This window comes from Hippocampus bargibanti, linkage group LG16, assembly GCF_051943395.1.
Source record: "Hippocampus bargibanti isolate YZ-2025 linkage group LG16, ASM5194339v1, whole genome shotgun sequence".
NCBI lineage: Eukaryota > Metazoa > Chordata > Actinopteri > Syngnathiformes > Syngnathidae > Hippocampus > Hippocampus bargibanti.
Genome location: NC_142749.1, coordinates 17,432,277 through 17,452,635, shown reverse-complemented (window position 1 = coordinate 17,452,635; position 20,359 = coordinate 17,432,277). Strand labels below are relative to the sequence as shown.

The 20,359-nt window shown below is 37.5% G+C and overlaps 1 protein-coding gene across 2 annotated transcripts in view; it reads left to right on the top strand.

Annotated features, from left to right (window-relative positions):
- Positions 1-20,359, top strand: part of sgcd (sarcoglycan, delta (dystrophin-associated glycoprotein)) — a 132,790-nt gene that overhangs the window by 51,599 nt on the left and 60,832 nt on the right. For both annotated transcript variants that reach the window (XM_089017485.1, XM_089017484.1), the window contains exon 2: positions 19,532-19,702. In XM_089017485.1, coding sequence (XP_088873611.1) covers positions 19,601-19,702 — 102 coding nt within the window. In that variant the 5' untranslated portion in view covers positions 19,532-19,600. The remainder of the gene's footprint in view (positions 1-19,531; positions 19,703-20,359) is intronic.

Genomic DNA, 20,359 nt, shown 5'->3' with positions numbered 1-20,359 from the left:
AAAATAAATACAAAAAAAGTTAAAGTTACAGTTACTGTTACAGTTACTGTTACAGTTACAGTTACAGTTAAAGGTAAAAATAAAAATAAAAATAAAAATAAAAATAAAAATAAAAATAAAAATAAAAATAAAAATAAAAATAAATACCTAAATAAAAAAATACATAAATCAATATGTAAATAAATAAATAAATAAATAATAAATAATAAATAATAAATAATAAATAATAAATAATAAATAATAAATAATAAATAATAAATGAATAAATGAATGAATGAATGAATAAAGGAAGAAAGAAAGAAAATTAAAAAAAATAATAATCATAAAATAAAAAATAAAATGTATAACAAATAAAGAAAAAAAAATAAATAAATAAATAAATATATAAATAAATACATAAATAAATAAAAATGGATGATAAAAAAATAGTAAAATCAAGAAAAAATAATTAAAAAATAAATAAATGAAGAATTAAATATTTAGCCTCAAATCAAGAAATATATATATATATATATATATATATATATATATATATATATATATATTTTCTTAATTACAAATTAACACGAAAAAAATTCCATCACTATGTAATTATGAAATCTCTTTTAAAACACTTTTACAAATTGAATAATGAAATTTATCAGAATTTTTTTTTTTTTTTAATAATTTTAACTCAACCCAAAATATTTTTAAAAGGCTAACAATCTACTGATTGCACAGCATCATCTTTAGTATTACAACAAATAAAGGCACAAATATCCCCCCACCCCCTTTCAAAATACAGTATAATAAAATACAGCTACAGCTTCCATTTTCTCCAAGTCAGTAAAAGATTAAAGGTGAGCACGACATGGCGTGTGATTCAACACCGAGAAGCCAGAACGCTCGTAAAAAGAGAATCAGTATTCAACGCGGACGAGAGCAATAAGAGCATACCATAATAGAAGCCGTGCAAATAAATGAGGCGTTCGCCATTCATCGCCGCCGCCAATGACGGATGCCGAGCGCTCGGCGCGCCTGCTGCATGCCGGGAAAGCGCCGTCGGAGGCCCTACGGGGAGAAACAAATTACCGCCGAAGGTGCGACTTTCCCCGCCTCCGTCCCGGTAACGTTTTTTTTTTTTTACAACGCCGTTAAATCATCCGGCGCTGGCTTGCCGCCCGTGATGGAGGGGAAGCTCTTTGCCGTAGATTTAAAGCTAGCAACGCCGTCGAGATGTAGATCCACTTGATGGTCATTAGCCTCGAGCCCTGGGAAAAAGCCTGCCTTTAGCTTAGCGGGTCCCCACAGAAAGATTAGGGCTACTAGCTCGGTCATTCCCGCCCCCTCCCCCCACCTTAAAAGTTCGGACAAAAATTAAAACATAAATAGAATCACACCCCGAAACCAGTTTCACCAACATACGCAACAACAAGTCTTCAGGAATTGTGCGCGGGATGAAACAGGAAGTCAGCCATTTTGTAATTGATTTCAAATCTAAATATATATATACAGTGATACCTTGACTTACGAACTTAATTGGTTCCCAGACACGGTGTTTAGGGTGAAAAGTGTGTATCCCAAACATTCATTTTCCATAGGAAACCATTAAAATGAGAATAATCCGTTCCCAGGTCCCCATAAAATATCATTTTCTAATTTTCTAAGCCTTAAAACTACACAAAATAGACCTTATTTTATGTATAATAAATGTGCTATGGTATTATAATTAAAGAAATAAACTGTACTGTATAATAAAGTGGTTTTATTGACCTTTGTGATGGTCATCGATGGCTTGATCGAAAGGAGTGGCCAGTTTCATCAGCATTAAACACTTGATGAGGAGCGTAGCCTTCTTCTTTCACCATCTTGAGGAATGATCTCTTGTCGGTGCTTTCTCTGTGATAATTGTATCTAGTTCATCAATTGTGATCTGTTTAGCTGGTTTGATAGCTTTTTGCATCAAGTGTACAGATGGCTTGTGTCAATTTAACGTTCGTAAACCAAAATGTTCGTAAGCCAAAGTTTATATAGTTTTTTTTTGTCAATATTTATATTCCGTGACACCCCGCCAGGCGTCGTCATCCTGGCGGGTTGGCGAGTCCGCCGGTGCACTTTTAATTCTGACGCCGCCGCCATCCTCGTCTGCATCATCTCGTATTGACTTTCAGACGAGATGATGCGAGCGCCCTTGCGTCTTTTTATTTGGACCGAGTCGAACCGGGACGTGAGGACGCGCAGATTGTATTATTAGAGCCTTGCCGTTTATTATTTTGCCGTAACCTTGGCGCCGGCGTCTGTTGGCTGCCCTTCACCAAGATCAGGCCTCAAAGCCTGTTAGCCACGTAATGCCCAAACCACTCGGAATCGTCGCCGGAAAGGCGTGTCGGACTGGGAAAAGCGCCATCCACCGTGGAAAATGGAAACAACTAAAGAAAGAAATTGCTAAATAAACAAAAAGCTAGAAAAATATATACATGGCTAAATAAATAGCTAAATAAATAAATAGCCGAATAAATAAAAATAAAAAAGATATACAAATAATAAATAAATAAACAACATGGCACACAAATAAATAACTACATAAATAAGTAGATAAATAAATAAATAAATAAACTAAAACATACATGCAAATATTAAATGAATATGTAAATACATAAGTAAATAAATAACTATACTAATACATAAAGAAAGAAATTTAGAAATAAACAAAGAATTTGAATAAATAAATACATTTTATACTTTTATACATATTATTTATGCATTTTAAATTATTAGATGAATAAATAAATAAATAAATACATCAATACATAAATACATAAATAAATAAATGAACAAAAACAGATATACAAATAATAAATAAATAAACAACAGAGTGAATAAAAAAAAAAAAAAATAAAAAAATTAAAACATACATGCAAATGATAAATTACTCAAGGCACTCATAAATAAAATGCATTTAAAAAAATAAATAAATAACCTAAAACAGATATGCAATTAAGAAAGAAATGAGTAAATACATAAGTAAATACATAAGTACACAAATCAATAAATGAATAGAAATAAATACACAAATAAATACATGCATACATAAATAAACCTGATATGCAAATAATAAAATAATAAGTACATATGTAAGTAAAGAAATATGTACACAAATAAATAAATACATACCTGCATAAATAAATAAATAGATAAATAAATAGATAACTAAACAAATAGTGGCATATTTTTATTCAAACTTTTGTCGAATTAGCATCCTGTTACGGTCCGTTTGCAGTCTTTTGAATGTGATTTTTTTGATTTTTTTTTCCTTGACCAGCTGTGAATTCCGCTATCTCAGACTGAGGCGGACATGCTAACCATGCTAACCGGCGCTCTGCCAAACTGTTTAACATTCTCCGCGTTCGTTTTGCGAGGAACCATTCAAATTCCGCTCTCGCCGTTTCAATTTTGGCCCGCGCCGCATTCCAAGTAGCAAACTGTCAGCAGGCCTCCCGTACGAGACCCCCCCCCCACGCCCCCACACCCCAAACTAACCCTGGCCTTGTGATGTGTTCAAAAGCTCCGCCACCAGTTGTGGGAAATGTGCACAAAGTCCATCTTTTTAGCGCGTTGTTCAAGCCCCCCAGGTGGTTAGCCAATAGCTAGCGGCGCGTCTGCGTAACGGCAAAGGTCACAAGGTTTTGTTGATATTCCGCAGTTGTGATTTTTCCTTGGAAGTCGGGAGGTTGGCGCGGTGGGGTGAGCGGAGCACTTGATGGCACAGCGGGCACTCGAGCTTGAAATGACGTGGCTCCCCGCGCCACGCGGCTGGCCCGCCGGGCCGCCGTAAATCCCGCTGTGTAAATAAAGATCGGGCTCGCTCCGCCACATCTCGCCTCTTGAGTCTGGGTGTAAATAACATCCTCCTCCTTCTCACTTCTCAGCTTTTAATCTCTCGCTCTGTCCAAGTCGCTTCCCATTTGTTCGACCGCGCGTAATGGAGGATGGACGCCGATCTTCCAGTCCGTCGTCGGTACGCGCAGACGGCGGATTTGAACTGGATTGGGTTGCATTAGCCTTTATTAGCCTCGCAGTGGTCGCTCAATCCGGAAGTAACTCAGATAGAAAGCTAGCTAGCTAGCTAGCTAATGGATAGCTAATACATAGCTAAGTAACTCGGATAGATAGAAAGCTAGCTAATAGATAGCTAGCTAGGCCTTCACTCAAGCCGGAAATAACTCAGATAGAAAGCTAGCTAGTTAATAGATAGCTAACAGATAGCTAGCTAGGCCTTGACTCAACCTGGAAGTAACTGAGATAGAACGCTAGCTAGCTAATAGACAGCTAATAGATAGCTAAGTAACTCAGATAGAAAGATAGCTAGATAATAGCTAACATATAGCTAGCTAGGCTAGCTATTAGCTATATAGCTATCTAGGTGGCTAGCTATCTAGCTAGCTACCTATTTGCTATATAGGTACGTAGGTGACTAGCTAGCTAGCTATCTTTTGGCTATATAGCTATTTAGGTGGCTATCTATCTATCTAGCTATTTATTAACTATATAGCAATCTAGGTAGCTAGCTATCTAGCTATCTTTCTGTTTGCTATATAGCTACCTCGGTGGCTAGATATCTAGCTAGCTATCTGTTGGCTATCTATGAGCTATCTACTAGCTAGCTTTCTATCTACCGGGTTGATTGAACGCTAGCGTGTGTGGCTCACCCACAGAAAAACATTTCGTGTGACTGTAAAGTGACCTTGAGCGTTTTGAAAGGCGCTTATAAATTACATTTATTATTATTATTAAGATTATTCTCTGTGAAAATGATGCCCATTACAGGCACAAAAAAATCACAATCAGCAATACAACAAGAAACAAAAAAAGCAAGCAAGATGACGCCGACTCGGGCGCCATCTTGGAAGTCCAAAATGGTGCCTACTCGAGCGCCATCTTGGAAGTCCAAAAGGGTGCCTACTCGGGCGCCATCTTGGACTTCCAAAGATTTCTCTCCTCCACGGCTATTCAACTAAATCAATAAATCTTCCAAATTAGCGAGCCTATATTCCATTCCAGCGTCGCTTTCCCCGACAATCATCTTTATTTCGCACTGTCATCGCCCCCCCACCCCCGCCGCTAGCTACCGTCGGCGCTATTTCACTTGACTTGAGGATGAAGCGTCGCTCCAAATAGAAAATGCGTCCTCGCCACCCTGGCGCACTTGTAACGCAATTACAATAAAATGTGGGACGGCGTGGCGCGGCGACAGAATTTTAATCGAGCAATTACACAAAAAGGGAGATCTCCGACTGGAGGATGAAAATGGAACCCCCCACCACACCCCCTCAACCCCGCCCGACAATTAAAAGTCACACTTATTAACTGTCTCATCGCACCGATTTAATAACGTTGTTTATGGAATGCGCCAAAAAAGTTGATTTATACGACATTAAAGGGCAAGTGGTGCGTTTGAATATACGCAAATTATTCATTGTCGCCGATACCGGAACATCTATGGATATCGTCGCCGTCAGGATTATAAAATGAAATGTATTATTATTATCATTTGCTAGATATTTGCTATCTGTTAGCTCAGGCTGGCTGGCTAGCTAGCTATCTGGCTAGCTAACTATCTGGCTAGCTATCTATTCATTATCTAGCTGGCTGGCTATCTATCTGTTGGCTATTGATTGGCTAGCTAGCTAGCTTCCTATCGATTTAAGTTACTTCCGGGTTGAGTGAACGTTGGCGCGTGTGGCTGCCGCTGCTCACCCACAGAAAAACTTGTACTGTGACTGTAAAGTGACATTGAGAGTTTTGAACGGCGCTTAGAAATGAAATATATTATTATTATTATTATTAATGTTATGTGTATTAGCTAACTAACTAACTAGTTGATAGCTAATAGATAGCCAACAGATAGCTAGCTCGATAGCCAGCCACCTAGATACTAGCCAATTAGTTAGCTAGCTCCTTCTTCTTTTCCTTTCGGCTAAGAAGAAGGAGTTAACTAACTAACTAGCTAGTATCTATAGCTCTATAGGTAATAGTGACATTGAGAGTTTTGAAAGGCACTTATAAATTAATTTGATTATTATTACTAGCTAGCTAGCTATTAGCGATCCAGTTGGCTATCTTTTGGCTATATGGCTAGCTAGCTAATTAGCTAGCGAGCTAACTTTCTAACTTTTTGAGTTACTTCCGGGCTGGCGCGTGTGGCTGCCGCTACTCACCCACAGAAAAACTGATCATGTGACTGTAAAGTGACCTTGAGAGTTTTGAAAGGCACTTAGAAATCAAATGGATTATTAATAGCTAGCTAAGTAACTCAGATAGAAAGATAGCGAGGTAATAGCTAACAGATAGCTAGTATCTATAGTTCTATAGCTAATAGCTAGCTAGCTAGTTAGTTAGCTCCTTCTTCTTAGCTGAAAGGAAAAGAAGAACTAGCTAGCTAGCTATTAGGTATAGAGCTATAGATACTAGCGAGTTAGTTAGCTCCTTCTTCTTTTTCTTTCGGCTAAGAGGAAGGAGCTAACTAACTAACAAGGTAGCTAGCTGTTAGCTATATAGCTATCTAGGTGGCTGGCTATCACGCTAGCTATCTGTCGGCCAAATCTCGTTCCAGTCGTTTGCTCCAAAAGGTGACATCAAAGTCATTTTGAACCAAGTCGGCGTCCGCTCATTTGGAATCACGGATACGCTCGAGTGATTTCCATCATTAAGAGGCGCTTCTTTCGTGCTCCCTGGCCTCTCCGAGGCACTCCTTCCCACCTGCTCGGAGACCCTTGGCGGATGAAAAGACCTTCTCGAGTCCTTTGAACGGACGGTCAGCGGCATCAAAGGCGCTTGACGGCTTTCGTGCGGCAATTAAAACTTTATTTGTGATCGCGATTTCACGGAACGTGTGACTTTATATGATATTAGTGTCGAAATGCGAGGGTACAAAACTCAGCCGTCGATGAAGGTCATTTTGTGCTATGATAAAGAGCACTTTCATTATGAAAATAACTGACAATAAACGCCACTTTTCATAGCTGCTCTTTATGCAAAATTAAAAATAAAATAATAATGACTTCCAAATTACTTTTTAAAATTAATATGCCCCAAAATGTTTCGAGTTGCTTTGATGACATTTTGTGGTAGTTTGGTGCCAAAGGAACTGAGTCAAAGTGGGAGTTTTATTTTGGCGGGACATAACCGTGTCTAACGTTTACATGAGAAAATGTAGGTTTTATTCTATTTTAACTAAGCACGTTCTTCACCTTGCCGCCAAATCCACACTTTTTAACCGTTATAGTGATTTAAATTAGAATTTCCCGCCTCACTGACCCACATCATTTCCAAATTTGCTTGAAATACCCCCAGAAAGCTTTCCTGTCATTATTTATTGATTTGTTTGTTATTTTTTATTCATTCATTTATTCATCAATAGATGGATGTATGAATGGATGAATGAATAAATAAATAAATAAATAAATAAATAAAAATGGATGGATGAATGAATGTATGAATGAATGAATGAATGAATGAATGACAACAAAATAAAAACAAATGCCTGACGTCTGGAGCGTCCATTAACTGCCACCCTCACACATGCATGGCGATGCGCCAACAGACATAAAGTGACCCCTGTGAGGAATTCATTCATTTTTATGCCTCCTCCTCACCGCATGACTGTTTATTTGTTTTTCCGAACCATTGGCTCAGCAGCTTTTTGCAACTTTTTTTTTTTAATGTATTTTATTTATTTTTTATATATTTTTTATCATGTTGAATATGTGTCACGGCCGCTAAAAATGGCTTTTAACAGGAAAAGCTTTCAAATGCTTTGGATTTGGCAGTCAGGCGCCGGCCCTTTAAATCTCCCGAGCGTGCCGTCGTAAAAAAAAAAAAAACCTAACCAAAAATAAACAAAATAAAAAAAATAGGAGTAAACATCTACCGCGTCTTTCATCGTCATGTCGTCATCCCGGCGAGAAACGGACGCTTGCGTTACAGCGCGTCGTTAAAAAGCTTTATTAACCGTGATCGTAAAGTGGTTGCTATTTTAGCCTAAATTGTTTTGAAAATGTTTTTTTGGGTGACGTCGCCGCCCCATTGGTCACACTCTGTCGCTACAACAAAAAGAAACGTTTTTTTATTTATTTATCTAGACGCAAATAAAACCGGTAAAATAAGGAGCTATTTGGCTGCTCTTCGCCATTTGTTTTAAAGTAGCGCTAAAGCGCTAATGAACTGACATTAGCCGTGCAATTTAGCTCGCTAACGTCCTCCGGTAGCTGTCGGATATATATCTATTCACTATCTGTTGGCTATCGATTGGCTAGCTAGCTAGCTTTCTATCTATTTGAGTTACTTCCGGGTTGAGTGAATGCTAGCGCGTGTGGCTGCCGCTGCTCACCCACAGAAAAACTTATCCAGTGACTATAAAGTGACATTGAGAGTTTTGAAAGGCGCTTATAAATGAAATGGATTCTTCTTCTTCTTCTTCTTCTTCTTCTTCTTCTTCTTGTCATTATTATTATTATTATTATTATTATTATTATTATTATTATTATTATTATTATTATTATTATAACGTGGTATCGCGTTGTTGCTTCCTGAAGTAGAACCTAAACGCAATAGAGAGCCTCGGCATGGATTCACAATTGCATTTGGGTCTGGGAGACCAGAGGAACTAAAATACAGGTAACATCCGACTTACGACCGGTTCGACTTACAACCACCCGTACTTAGCATCTCACGCTCGCGCAGCAATCGACTGTGTGATGGCACCAGAGGGGCGTGTTTGCGAGTCATTTAGCCTCCGAGTCTCTATTCTACATTTTGAATGGATTTCGACTTACGACCATTTCGACTTACGACCATTTCGATTTCCGATGTCTGGTCGGAACGGAACTCGGTCGTAAGTCGGATGTTACCTGTGAAGTTGTTTGGTCAGATAATTTGTGTCTCGAGTCTGCTGTCTTCCCCAAAGTGTTTGCGAGTCGGCGTGTATGTCACTTCTGAGAAAATGACCGACCGCTCGCTTTTCCGAGCGTTGTTTACGGCCCGAGCGCTAACAGACCAGATAAGCCGCTTGTTTGGCCTTCAGCTCGGTTTTAGCGTGTTGACATGCTAATCACGAGTCCGAGGCTACTTTTAGATGGCAAAGCGTCCGCCAGCTCGCCAACTCTGCGGGTGACGGGCGAGACGCTATTCTAGCGCCGTCGAGCTCCGCTTATCACGTTCCAGGTTTGTCGGGTTGGTCTGGTTGTTTGAGCAGCTGTCCGACATTTCCCCGCGGCCAAGCCTCCTTTTTTTTTCCCTCCTGTTGTATATTCCGTGTCAGCATATTCATAGCTGGCGGTCCAACCATCTGTGAAGTTGTCACGCGGCAGCAGCGCAAAAACCGCACGCCGCGCCGCTACGAGTCGCCATGTATCACGAAAACCCCAAGTTTCCTAGCATCACGCGAGAAGCTCAGATTTCCCACGTTTTACCGTACCCCAAACGCAGCGCGCCCTAGCTCTGAGACCTTTGCTCTGCAAACCCCTGAGAAAATGTCACACTGGACTTTTTTTTTTTACGACATTCAGTGTGATGAGAACGATGTCGCGCCGCAGGACGGGGTTCCCAGACGCTGGCCTTCTGTCACGCGATCCATCAGGGCCTGATGCCTCCTGTAAGGCGGCATGACCACACGCTAACGTGACAAATCAGCTTGTCGCCCCGACGCTGGTAACTTGGCATTTTGAGGCGCTCGGGTGGATTTGGTAGCGTGAACGCAATTTTTTGGTGTACAAATAGGCTTGTTCCGTAACCCCTTTAACGAAACCCAGCTATCAGCTATCTATTAGCTATCTAGCTAGGTAGATATCTAGCTACCAAGCTAGATATCTATTAGTTATCTATTAGCTAGCATTTTTGTTTGCTATCAGCTATCTATTAGCTATCTAGCTAGCGAGATAGCTAGCTGTCAAGCTAGATATCTAGTTATCTATTAGTTATCTATTAGCTAGCTAGCTAATTTTCTAACTATTTGAGTTATTAGCCAGCTATTTATCTTGCTATCTTTTAGTTATCTTTTAGATAGCCAGCTAGCTAGCTAACTTTCTGTCTATTTAACTTACTTGAGTGAACGCTAGCACATGTGGCTGCCGCTGCTCACCCACAGAAAAACTTGTCCTGTGACTGTAAACTGAACTTGGAGAGTTTGGAAAGGCGCTTATCAATGAAATGTATTATTATTATTATTATTAGTAGTAGTAGTAGTAGTAGTAGTAGAAGTAGTAGTAGTAGTAGTAGTAGTTTTAGTAGTAGTAGTAGTTTTTTTCTTCTTCTTCTTCTTCTTCTTCTTCTTCTTCTTCTTCTTCTTCTTATTATTATTATTATTATTATTATTATTATTATTATTATTATTATTATCCCACTGAAGGAAGCCGGCAAGCTAGCTATCTATGGTAACGTTTTGCTAGCTCTAGAATATCAACTTCAAAATCAGATCTTCCGAAATAATATATAGACACAAATATTTTGTCATGCTTTTACTCTGAAGTTCCCGGCAGGTCGCGGTCACCTAGCGGCTGACTTGACATTGCTAGCCGGCTAACTGTTGCTAACAATATAAACGCGCCGTCATCTGTTGCCAATAGAAGGCACTCCAAATCAATTATAAAGCCATTTTCAGTGTTAGCTAGCTAACGGCTAGCGGCTAGTTAGCCTTATAGACTAGCTAGCGCCGTGTAGTAGACTACAATGTGTCAAAATATCGTCCAAAAAAAAAAAAAACAATTGTGAATCCAAGCGCAGCAATGTCATTTCTGCTTTTCTAAGCTCGGGGGGCCGTTGTGTTTTGTGTGTGTGATTTATCGCGAGAGCAGAACTTATTAGACCAAGTTTCAACACTCCCTGTTGCTTTGAAACATCAAATAATGGACCTTTGGAGGAAATACTTAAAGTGCATGATTTGTTGGAGTCTATTTTGAGCGAAAAAGGGACTTTGTTTGTGTGTATGTGGACTTTTGGCGTGTCCTCCCCTGTCGAAAAGAGGTTAACAAATGAGCACTGGTGACGGGGACCCTTGGCAAGGGAGGGGGCGAGTCGGGCCATAATAAATCTTAAAAATCAATATGACAGGGCCGGCGGTAATCGGGATCAATGATTTTAAAGTGAAATAAGTCCCTAAAGGGAGGTGCGAGAATGATAACATCCTTGGAAGCTGGGGAGCGGGAGGGAGGGGGTTGAACATCCCGGGGATGAAGGATAGCGAGTCGGAGGAAAGATAGGGATTATCGATGCTTTTCATCCAGAAAGCCTCGGAGGCGTTTGGGTCGTGCTTTGACTCGTGCGATGCCGAGTCGTCATCACTCGCCAGCGCGATTTTTTTGGGCTTATGACGTGCGGGTGTAGCGTCTTGCTTACTCTCTTCTTTTTATTTTGGTTACTTTTTCTATCCCCAAAAAGTATTTATTTATTTATTTATTTATTTATTTATTTATTCATTCATTCATTCATTCATTTATTTATTTATTTATTTATTTATTTATCTTTTTAATTGTAACTTTATTTAGAATTTATTTTTTTTTATGTTTTATCATTTGTGTTTTGTTTTATTTATGTATATTTGTATTTTCTATTTTTTTGATATTTTTTATATCATTTGGATTATTATATTATTTTTTCAGTTTTTTTTTTAAATTATTTATATTTTATTTATTTTTATTATTTGTATGTTTTATGTTTCATTTTTGATTTCTGTATTTTTTTTTATATTATTTGTATTTTTATATTATTTTTATGTTTTATGTTGTATTTATTCTATTTATTTTATTTTTATGTTTGATTTTTATTTTTTGATGTTTGATTTTTGATTTTTGATTTAGTATTTCTGTAATTTTTGTATCTCTGTATATTTTTGTATATTATTTGTATTATGATATTATTTTATATGTTTTATGTTTTGTTTATTGTATTGTTTTATTCTTTCTATGTTATTTATTTGTATTATTTTTTATGTTTTACGTTTGATGTTTGATTTTTGATTTCTGTATTTTTGTATATTTCTGATATTATTTGTATTATTATATTATTTTTTATGTTTTATATTTTATGTATTTTATTTTTTATTATTTATATTTTATTTATTTGTATTCTTTTTTTGACGTTTGCTTTTTGATTTTTATGTTTTTCATTTTTATGTTATTTTATTTGTTATTTGTTATGTTTTTAATTTATTATTATTATTATTATTATTATTTTAAGTGTTATTAGTATTTTTTTTTAATTATTTGTTTATTTGTTTATTTTTTGTAATTGTTATTTCTATTTTTTTGGGGGGGATGGATGATCGACTACATTTTTCTGTGGGAATTCTGCAGTTGTTGATTGGAAAAAGTACGAGCACCCCTCGGATTGAGAAAAATGGAGCCAGGGTTGTTGTCTTGGAAATCAAATGTGCAAATCTTGATTTGTTGCATACTTCCACTCGAGTATAAATGCCGAAAAAGTGCAGTAATTCATTGGAATGAGTCTGCCTGGCTACCAAATTACACCCCCCTACAGGGACCCTCCCGTCACCCTTATTGTTCCATATGTTCGCATTTGACTTGAAGTCTCATTGCCGTTCCTGAATTGCAAGCGTGGCCTTTTAGCCCGATGGCGAGCGATCTCCAGCGCCGCGTTCCCCCCCGCGTGCCTCGTAGTGTAGTAGTATCTCGTTTTGTGTCACCTTGCGACGGCGCAATCTGCACCCGGGGCTCCCGTGCCGCTTCCGTCCAAATCCCAGATAAGGCTCTTAATAGTCTCACTGCTCGGCGGCCTCAACTCCACAGGCATCCATCTTCAATGTTTTTGTTGTCAGCCAGGCCTTTCTCCAAGCAGATACTAAATGCTACCCGGAATCGAGGATTAGCCGCTTTTCAAAGTCAATTGAATGCAAACCTTCCCAACTTCAAAGTTGCGAAGCCTATTTAGTTATTGATTGATTGATTGTATTTATTTTAACTGCCGCATAGCCAAGATCTTTGAACACGGGTTTAAATTGCGGCGATGCTTGTCGCGCAACCTTCATCCTTGCCGATAAATGGCTGTTTTTGTCTCTTTTCTTCCGGTGATGAATTGCATGTATTTATTTATTTATTTATACTTCTTTTTTAATTTATTCTTGTTTTTATTTATTTTGTTCATGTATTTGTCCACCTATGTATTTATTTATTTATTTATTTATTTATTTATTTATATATACTTCTTTTTTAATTTATTTATTCTTGTTTTTATTTATTTTGTTCATGTATTTGTCCACCTATGTATTTATTTATTTATTTATTTATTTATTTATTTATTTATTTATATATACTTCTTTTTTAATTTATTTATTCTTGTTTTTATTTATTTTGTTCATGTATTTGTCCACCTATGTATTTATGTATGTATTTATTTATTTATTTTTTATTTATTTTTTTATTTATGTGTTTATCCATTTATCCATTTATTTATTTCTTTGTTTATTTATTCATTCTTGTTTTTATGTATTTATTTATTGTTGTTTTTATTCATTAATTTAATTTCTTTTTGTATTTAATTCTGTATTATTTATTTATTTTCCTTGTTTTTATTTAAATATTTATGTTCTTCAATTAATTTATGTCTTTAGTGTATTTTGTTTATTTATTTATTGTCTTAGTTATGTATTTTTTTTTTGTCTTATTCATGTATGTGTTTATTTATTTATTTATTTGTTTAAATTCATTCATTCATGCATTCATTCATTTGTTTGTCTATTTATATATTTTACTTTAACTGAATCTTTGAATGGGCTTTCTCCCCTCGTCTGCCGCGTTTGAGCTTTGGAGCTAGCAAAGCGCGGGCTTTGCTAGCTCGCGGATGGCTTACGCCAACACCCGCGAGCTAGCAAAGCGCGGGCTTTGCTAGCTCGCGGATGGCTTACGCCAACACCCGCTGAAAAATATCCGCCGTGTCTTTCATCTCGTCTGTGTGCTCCGCTTCCTTCTTCTTCTTCTTCTTCTTCGGGAAATGTTTACATGTCGGTACACACATATGAGGAGGGGGGCAAAGGGTGGACGTGCTAGCTTTTTTTTCCAAGACCGCATCTCCATCTGCCGTTAAAAGGTCACTCTGCGACTTCGTTGTGTCCGGAATGGGAAGTACCTCAGCCTCGGAGTCGCGCGGGAAGGTCACGGCAACAAAGCGTCGTGAGGCTTTCGCTTGTTGTCATAATAGGGAAAACACAACGAGTGCTTAGCAATGGGATGTCGCGTCAAAACCGGGTTGGAATTAAGCCCTTTATTTTTCTGACAATTAAAGGACAACCAATATCACTTTTTTGTTTTCGAAACTAACATCAGAAAAAGGTTCTAGAGCATCTAAAATACCCAAAACACGCAGTATGATATTTTTAGTCAAATGCAAAACACCAATAAAAATGACTTATAGTGTCTGCAAAAAATGAACACGGAAGTGACCAGTTTCAGAAGGTCCCGCCCCCTTGTTTGTGATGTCACCCCAAGACGTCTTGCCTTGCTGGAGAATCAAAACAATGGCTTCAGATTCGGAGAATATGCTTTCTTGTTACTTATCAGAATCAGAAAACCTTTATTCGTCCCACAATGGGGATATTTGCAGTTATGAATATGATTCAAATAGTTCTGAAGAAGAAAGCATACCTGTTTGCAATCGATTAAAGAATTTATTCCGTGTCATTTTGAGGCATCAGGGGTGGGAAATGTCGCACTCATAAAAGGCAGAAAATGGCGACAAAGCCGTGTAAAGAATTAATCAGCCCGTTTCCACAGGCTGATTAATTCCTTACACGGAGCTTTGTCGCCCTCTTCTGCCTCTTTTTGGTTCTACACGAAGTTTTCAGACCAAAGTACAGCAAAATGCATTGACGTGATGCTACAATGTGTCCTTTTTTCGGTCAGGGGCGTTCCTTCAGTGACGTAACGTGAGGACTCGTCACCAGCTCTGAAGCCTCGCCACTCACCGACAAAAGCAGGCCATTTTTTTTTTAGCCTTTTCACGCCGTATCACTCTTCCTATTCGTCGGAGGTGTCAACCGCACCATTCAGCTAACGAATGCCCGTCAGTGAAATGCTAGGCGGCCGCCGCGGCACTCCAGATACGAAGAGCCGGTGAAGCGAAAGGCGAGCGATGAAGGAGAAATGCAGTCAAAGAAAGAGCCCTTAACCTTTACCTTTCAATTTATTGTATTTTTTTTGCCACTCCACCTCAATTCGTCCTTGCCTCCACTCATTTCAAAGCAGGAGTGACACTAATGGCCGCCTGCCCGCGGTCGGCGCGTCTCCTATCTGCTTAATTAGAGGGAGCGGGCCGCCGTGCCCTGTCGCCGCCGTACTCGCTCTGTAGTTGTGCGCACGCAGTCAATGCAAACGTCTGTGCCACCCCTCACATTGCAGCAACCAGCTACCGCTAGGTGTTTTTTTTATGTTACTTTATTGTGTTGTATTTTTTTGTTTCATTTTGTTTTATTTTATTATTTTATTATTTCATTATTTTATTTTATTTTATTGTATTTTGATTTTATTTTATTTAACAATTTTTGTTCTATTTTTATTTTATTTCTATCTTGTCTTATTTTATTTTATGTATTTATTTATTTACTTATTTTGTATTTGGTTATTTTATTGTATTTTATTTGATTTGATTTTAATTTAGTTTATTTTATTTGGATTTTATTCGGATTTAATTTTGATTTATTTTATTTTATTTTATTTTATTTTATTTTTTATTTTATTTGTATCTTGTTTTATTTTATGTATTTGTTCATTGTATTTTATTGTATTGTATTGGATTTGATTTGATGCCAATTTATTTAGATTTTATTTAGATTTTATTTGGATTTTATTTTGATTTTATTTTGATTTTATTTTGATTTAGTTTATATTTATTTATTTTTTTATTTCCTATTTTATTTTATGTATTTGTGCATTTTATTTTATTTTAGTATTGTATTGTATTTGATTTGATGCCAATTTATTTAGATTTTATTTAGATTTTATTTGGATTTTATTTTGATTTTATTTGGATTTTATTTTGATTTTATTTTGATTTAGTTTATATTTATTTATATTTATTTATTTTTTTATTTCCTATTTTATTTTATGTATTTGTGCATTTTATTTTATTTTAGTATTGTATTGTATTTGATTTGATGTCATTTTATCTTGATTTTATTTTATTTTATTATTTTTATTTTTGTTTACTTTAGTTTGTTTTATTTTTTATTTAAATGTATTTAGGTACTTAGCTATTTAGTTAGCTTTTTTTAAATCATTTATTGAAATTTGCCTGAAAATCCCAAATTTTTTAGGTGTGATTTATTTATTTATTTTTGTCAACAATTATTTTTCACAATTTTTTATTGATTTATTTTAACTCCTCCTCCATCTTCGGCGATAAAAACAATCATGCTAACCCTCGATCAAGTCCAAAAATTGTCAATATATAATATATATATATATATTGCTATCTATTAGCTATCTTGGCTGCTAGCTAGCTAACTAGCTAACTAGCTAACTAGCTAGCTAGCTAGCGATTGTATAGCTGTCTAGCGCCCCTTCGAATTGACGCCGTGCCCACCTACATTCGAATAAACACCTAAAAAAAACGCTTTGTGTGCGCGATTCCCCCGCAAGTTAGCATCAAACAACTCTGACGATCAGCGCTAATCACCAATGCGTTATATTGATGACTGATTCCGCTCTCATTTTAGCCTCCTTAGCGACTCCCCGTCGTGTATATTTAAGCCTGAAAAATAAATAAAAGCAAAGAGCAAGTAAAGTTCAGAAGCAAGAAATCAAACTCCTCTTGGTCTCCGGCGCCGCATGCTAATTTAAAGCGCCGACCGGCTAGCATGCGCTACTTTTTAATAGCAGCCCCGCAGCAGAGCGGCGGCGACACCCTTCATTAACCTTCCCCGACCTGCTCGTTAATTCACACCCCGGCCCTAATTAGACAACGGTGCGCTTGTGTGTGCGCGCCCTTTTTTTTTTCCCTTGCGGCGATGTTTTGCGCATAACAAACGGAAGAATTCAGGAAGTGGGAAACTGCAGATGGGCTTGGATCAGCCAATCTGAACTAAGTTGGGGTTTGCATTAAGAAAGTCAGGCATGTCAATTAAATCGAAGAGAAGGTCTGGTTTCCGTTCGGGTACGAATTGCTCTAAATTCTGGCATTCGGAGGAAACTTATTTATATACCTGGATTTAGTGATTGATAGCATGCTTGCTAGCTACATATCCCTAGGGCTAACTACCTAGCTAGTGAGCTAACGATGCTATTTTTCCCCTACCAGATATCCCTACAGTTAGCTAGCTCGCTAGCTGCATGCTTTTTTTTTTTACGTCCACCAGCTATCCCTACAGTTAGCTAGCTATCTAGTGAGCTATCTATCTAGCTAACTAGCTTATTTTTTTCCCCCTCCTTCAGGTCTTTAAGTGCTAATTTTGACGCCCAGCACCGATTCTCACTTAATGGCAACACTTGACTCACAGTTGGTTATTTATTATTTTTCAAGCAGCAATTATTTCCATCGAGGCAAGGCTAATAATGTATCAGGGACGCTAACCGCTTCATATTTTTTTTTACTTCTTTATTAAAATCATCCCGAAAATTGACCGTGTGAGACGGCGGGCAAAGTTTTCGGCCGTCAACTTTTTGTTATTAGAGTTGGACGAAAAAAGCAGCGTCATCACAAGAATGTCACGGCCGGTGACTAATTGCCATTTTATTCTTTGTAATATTGCGGCGGCGCCTGCAACGTTGCTAATTGGCTAAACCGTCATTTAACACGCAAAACGACAAGCCCGACGACCACTCGGGGAGTTGAAGCCGCCGGCCAAACTTCTTTGTCACACCTTGTCTTTATTTGATTTTAGTTTATTATTTTTATTCTTTTTTACTTTGGTTGATTGGCTCGACTTGTCTATTTGTTATTTATTAGCTATCTATCTAGCTAGTTATCCATTTACCGGCTAGCTAACTTTCTATCTATTTTATCTAGTTATTCCAGGTTGAGTGAACGCTGGCGCGTGTGGCTGCCGCAGCTCACCCGCAGAAAAAAACTGATCCTGTGACTGTAAAGTGACCTTGAGAGTTTTGAAAGGCGCTTAGAAATGAAATGTATTATTATTATTATCTAGCTAGCTATTAGCTGGCTATTAGCATCATGTGCACATGCATGCATTACTTGATTTATTTGCCTCTGTTTATTTATGTGCTATTTGCTATCTATTATCTATCTTGCCTGCTAGCTAGCTATTAATTACATGACTATCTAGCTAGCTAACTCTTAATTATATAGCTCAATAGCTAATAGCTAGCTATTAGTTATATAGCTAGCTATTAATTACATGACTATCTAGCTAGCTAACTATTAATTATATAGCTCAATAGCTAATAGCTAGCTATTAGTTATATAGCTATCTATCTAGCCAGCTATTAGCTAGCTTTCTATCGATTTGAGGTACTTCCGGGTTGAGTGAACGCTAACGCGTGTGGCTGCCGCAGCTCACCCACAGAAAAAAACCTGTGACTGTGACCTTAAGCGTTTTGAAAGGCGCTTAGAAATGAAATGTATTATTATTATTATCTAGCTAGCTATTAGCTGGCTATTAGCATCATGTGCACATGCATGCATTGATTTATTTGCCTCTGTTTATTTATGTGCTATTTGCTATCTATTATCTATCTTGCCTGCTAGCTAGCTAGCTTGCTATTGATTGCATAGCTGGCTAGCTAGCTATTAATTACATGACTATCTAGCTAGCTAACTCTTAATTATATAGCTCGATAGCTAATAGCTAGCTATTAGTTATATAGCTAGCTATTAATTACATGACTATCTAGCTAGCTAACGATTAATTATATAGCTCAATAGCTAATAGCTAGCTATTAGTTATATAGCTATCTATCTAGCCAGCTATTAGCTAGCTTTCTATCGATTTGAGGTACTTCCGGGTTGAGTGAACGCTAACGCGTGTGGCTGCCGCAGCTCACCCACAGGAAAAAACCTGTGACTGTGACCTTAAGAGTTTTGAAAGGCGCTTAGAAATGAAATGTATTATTATTATTATTATCTAGCAAGCTATTAGCTTGCTATTAGCTTTATTTATATTTATATTTAGAAAAGCATAATGTGCACATGCGCGTTATTATTATTATTCCATGTTTTACGTGATGTATTTGCCTGTTTACTTATGTGCTATCTATTTTCTACCTATTTGCTATCTATTAGCTATCTCGCCAGCTAACTAGGTAACTAGCTAGCTAGCTATTGATTGTATAGCTGTCTAGTTAGCTAGCTATTAATTACATGACTATCTAGCTAGCTCACTATTAATTATATCAGAATATAGCTATCTATCTACCCAGCTATTAGCTAGCTTTCTATCTATATGAGTTACTTCCGGGTTGAGTGAACGCTGGCGCTTGTGGCTACCGTTGCTCACCCATAGAAAAACGTATCCTCTGACTGTAAAGTGACCATGAGAGTTTTGAAAGGCGCCTACTTATTATTATAATTGTTGTTTTTTTTTTTTCAAAAGCGATGACGACGGGAGGCGAGCGGCGACGGACGACGGCGGAGTCGGAATGATCATGCGGCCCCCGAGAGGATGATCAGCTCAGGGGCGGCTCGCTCGGATCGCTCAGCCGCTTCGTCTCAGGTGATTAGGGAAAGCCCGCCGGACGCCGAGTCAGCGCGCTCGCACGCTGAGGTAACATTTTGTTTTCTTTTTTTTTTACTCTCGCTGTAGATAGCTAATAGATAGCCAGATAACTAGCTAGCTAATAGATATCTAATAGATAACAAGCTATTTTGTGGGTCCTGCAACTAGAGTAAAAGTGACAAAAACCCTGGCACTGGAGTGGCCATTTTTGCACATCGTCTGTCAGTCAATGAGTTAAATATTATTATTATTATTATTTTTTTTTTAATTATTTCTGTTTTTTTTTTTGCTTCATTTTAGTTCCGTTGTTGTCAATTGTGAAGCTAGCAAATGAACATTTTGACACTTTGATTTCATGCTACGGGTGCCCAATGAGTGCATAAATAGTCATTTTTATACCCCCTTCTACCCGCTTTCAATTTTTAGAATCTCCACTGAGGCTTCGATACCTTTTTTGACCTCCACTTGCTGCGTTGAACCATTTTTCCGTCATTTGTATCCATTTCCTCCCCCCATTTTGCCAGCGGGACAAACTCAGTCGTTACTCAACCTGCACTCTGAGGCATTCAACTTTTTCCAATTTTCCCAAACGCCCGCAGAGACAAAATGGCCGCAATTTGATCCATTATTGCAACATTAAGGGCAGTGAAGTTCACGGCCGCCGTGATAGTTTTAAGTATCCCAGAGTAAAACGCTACGCCTGGC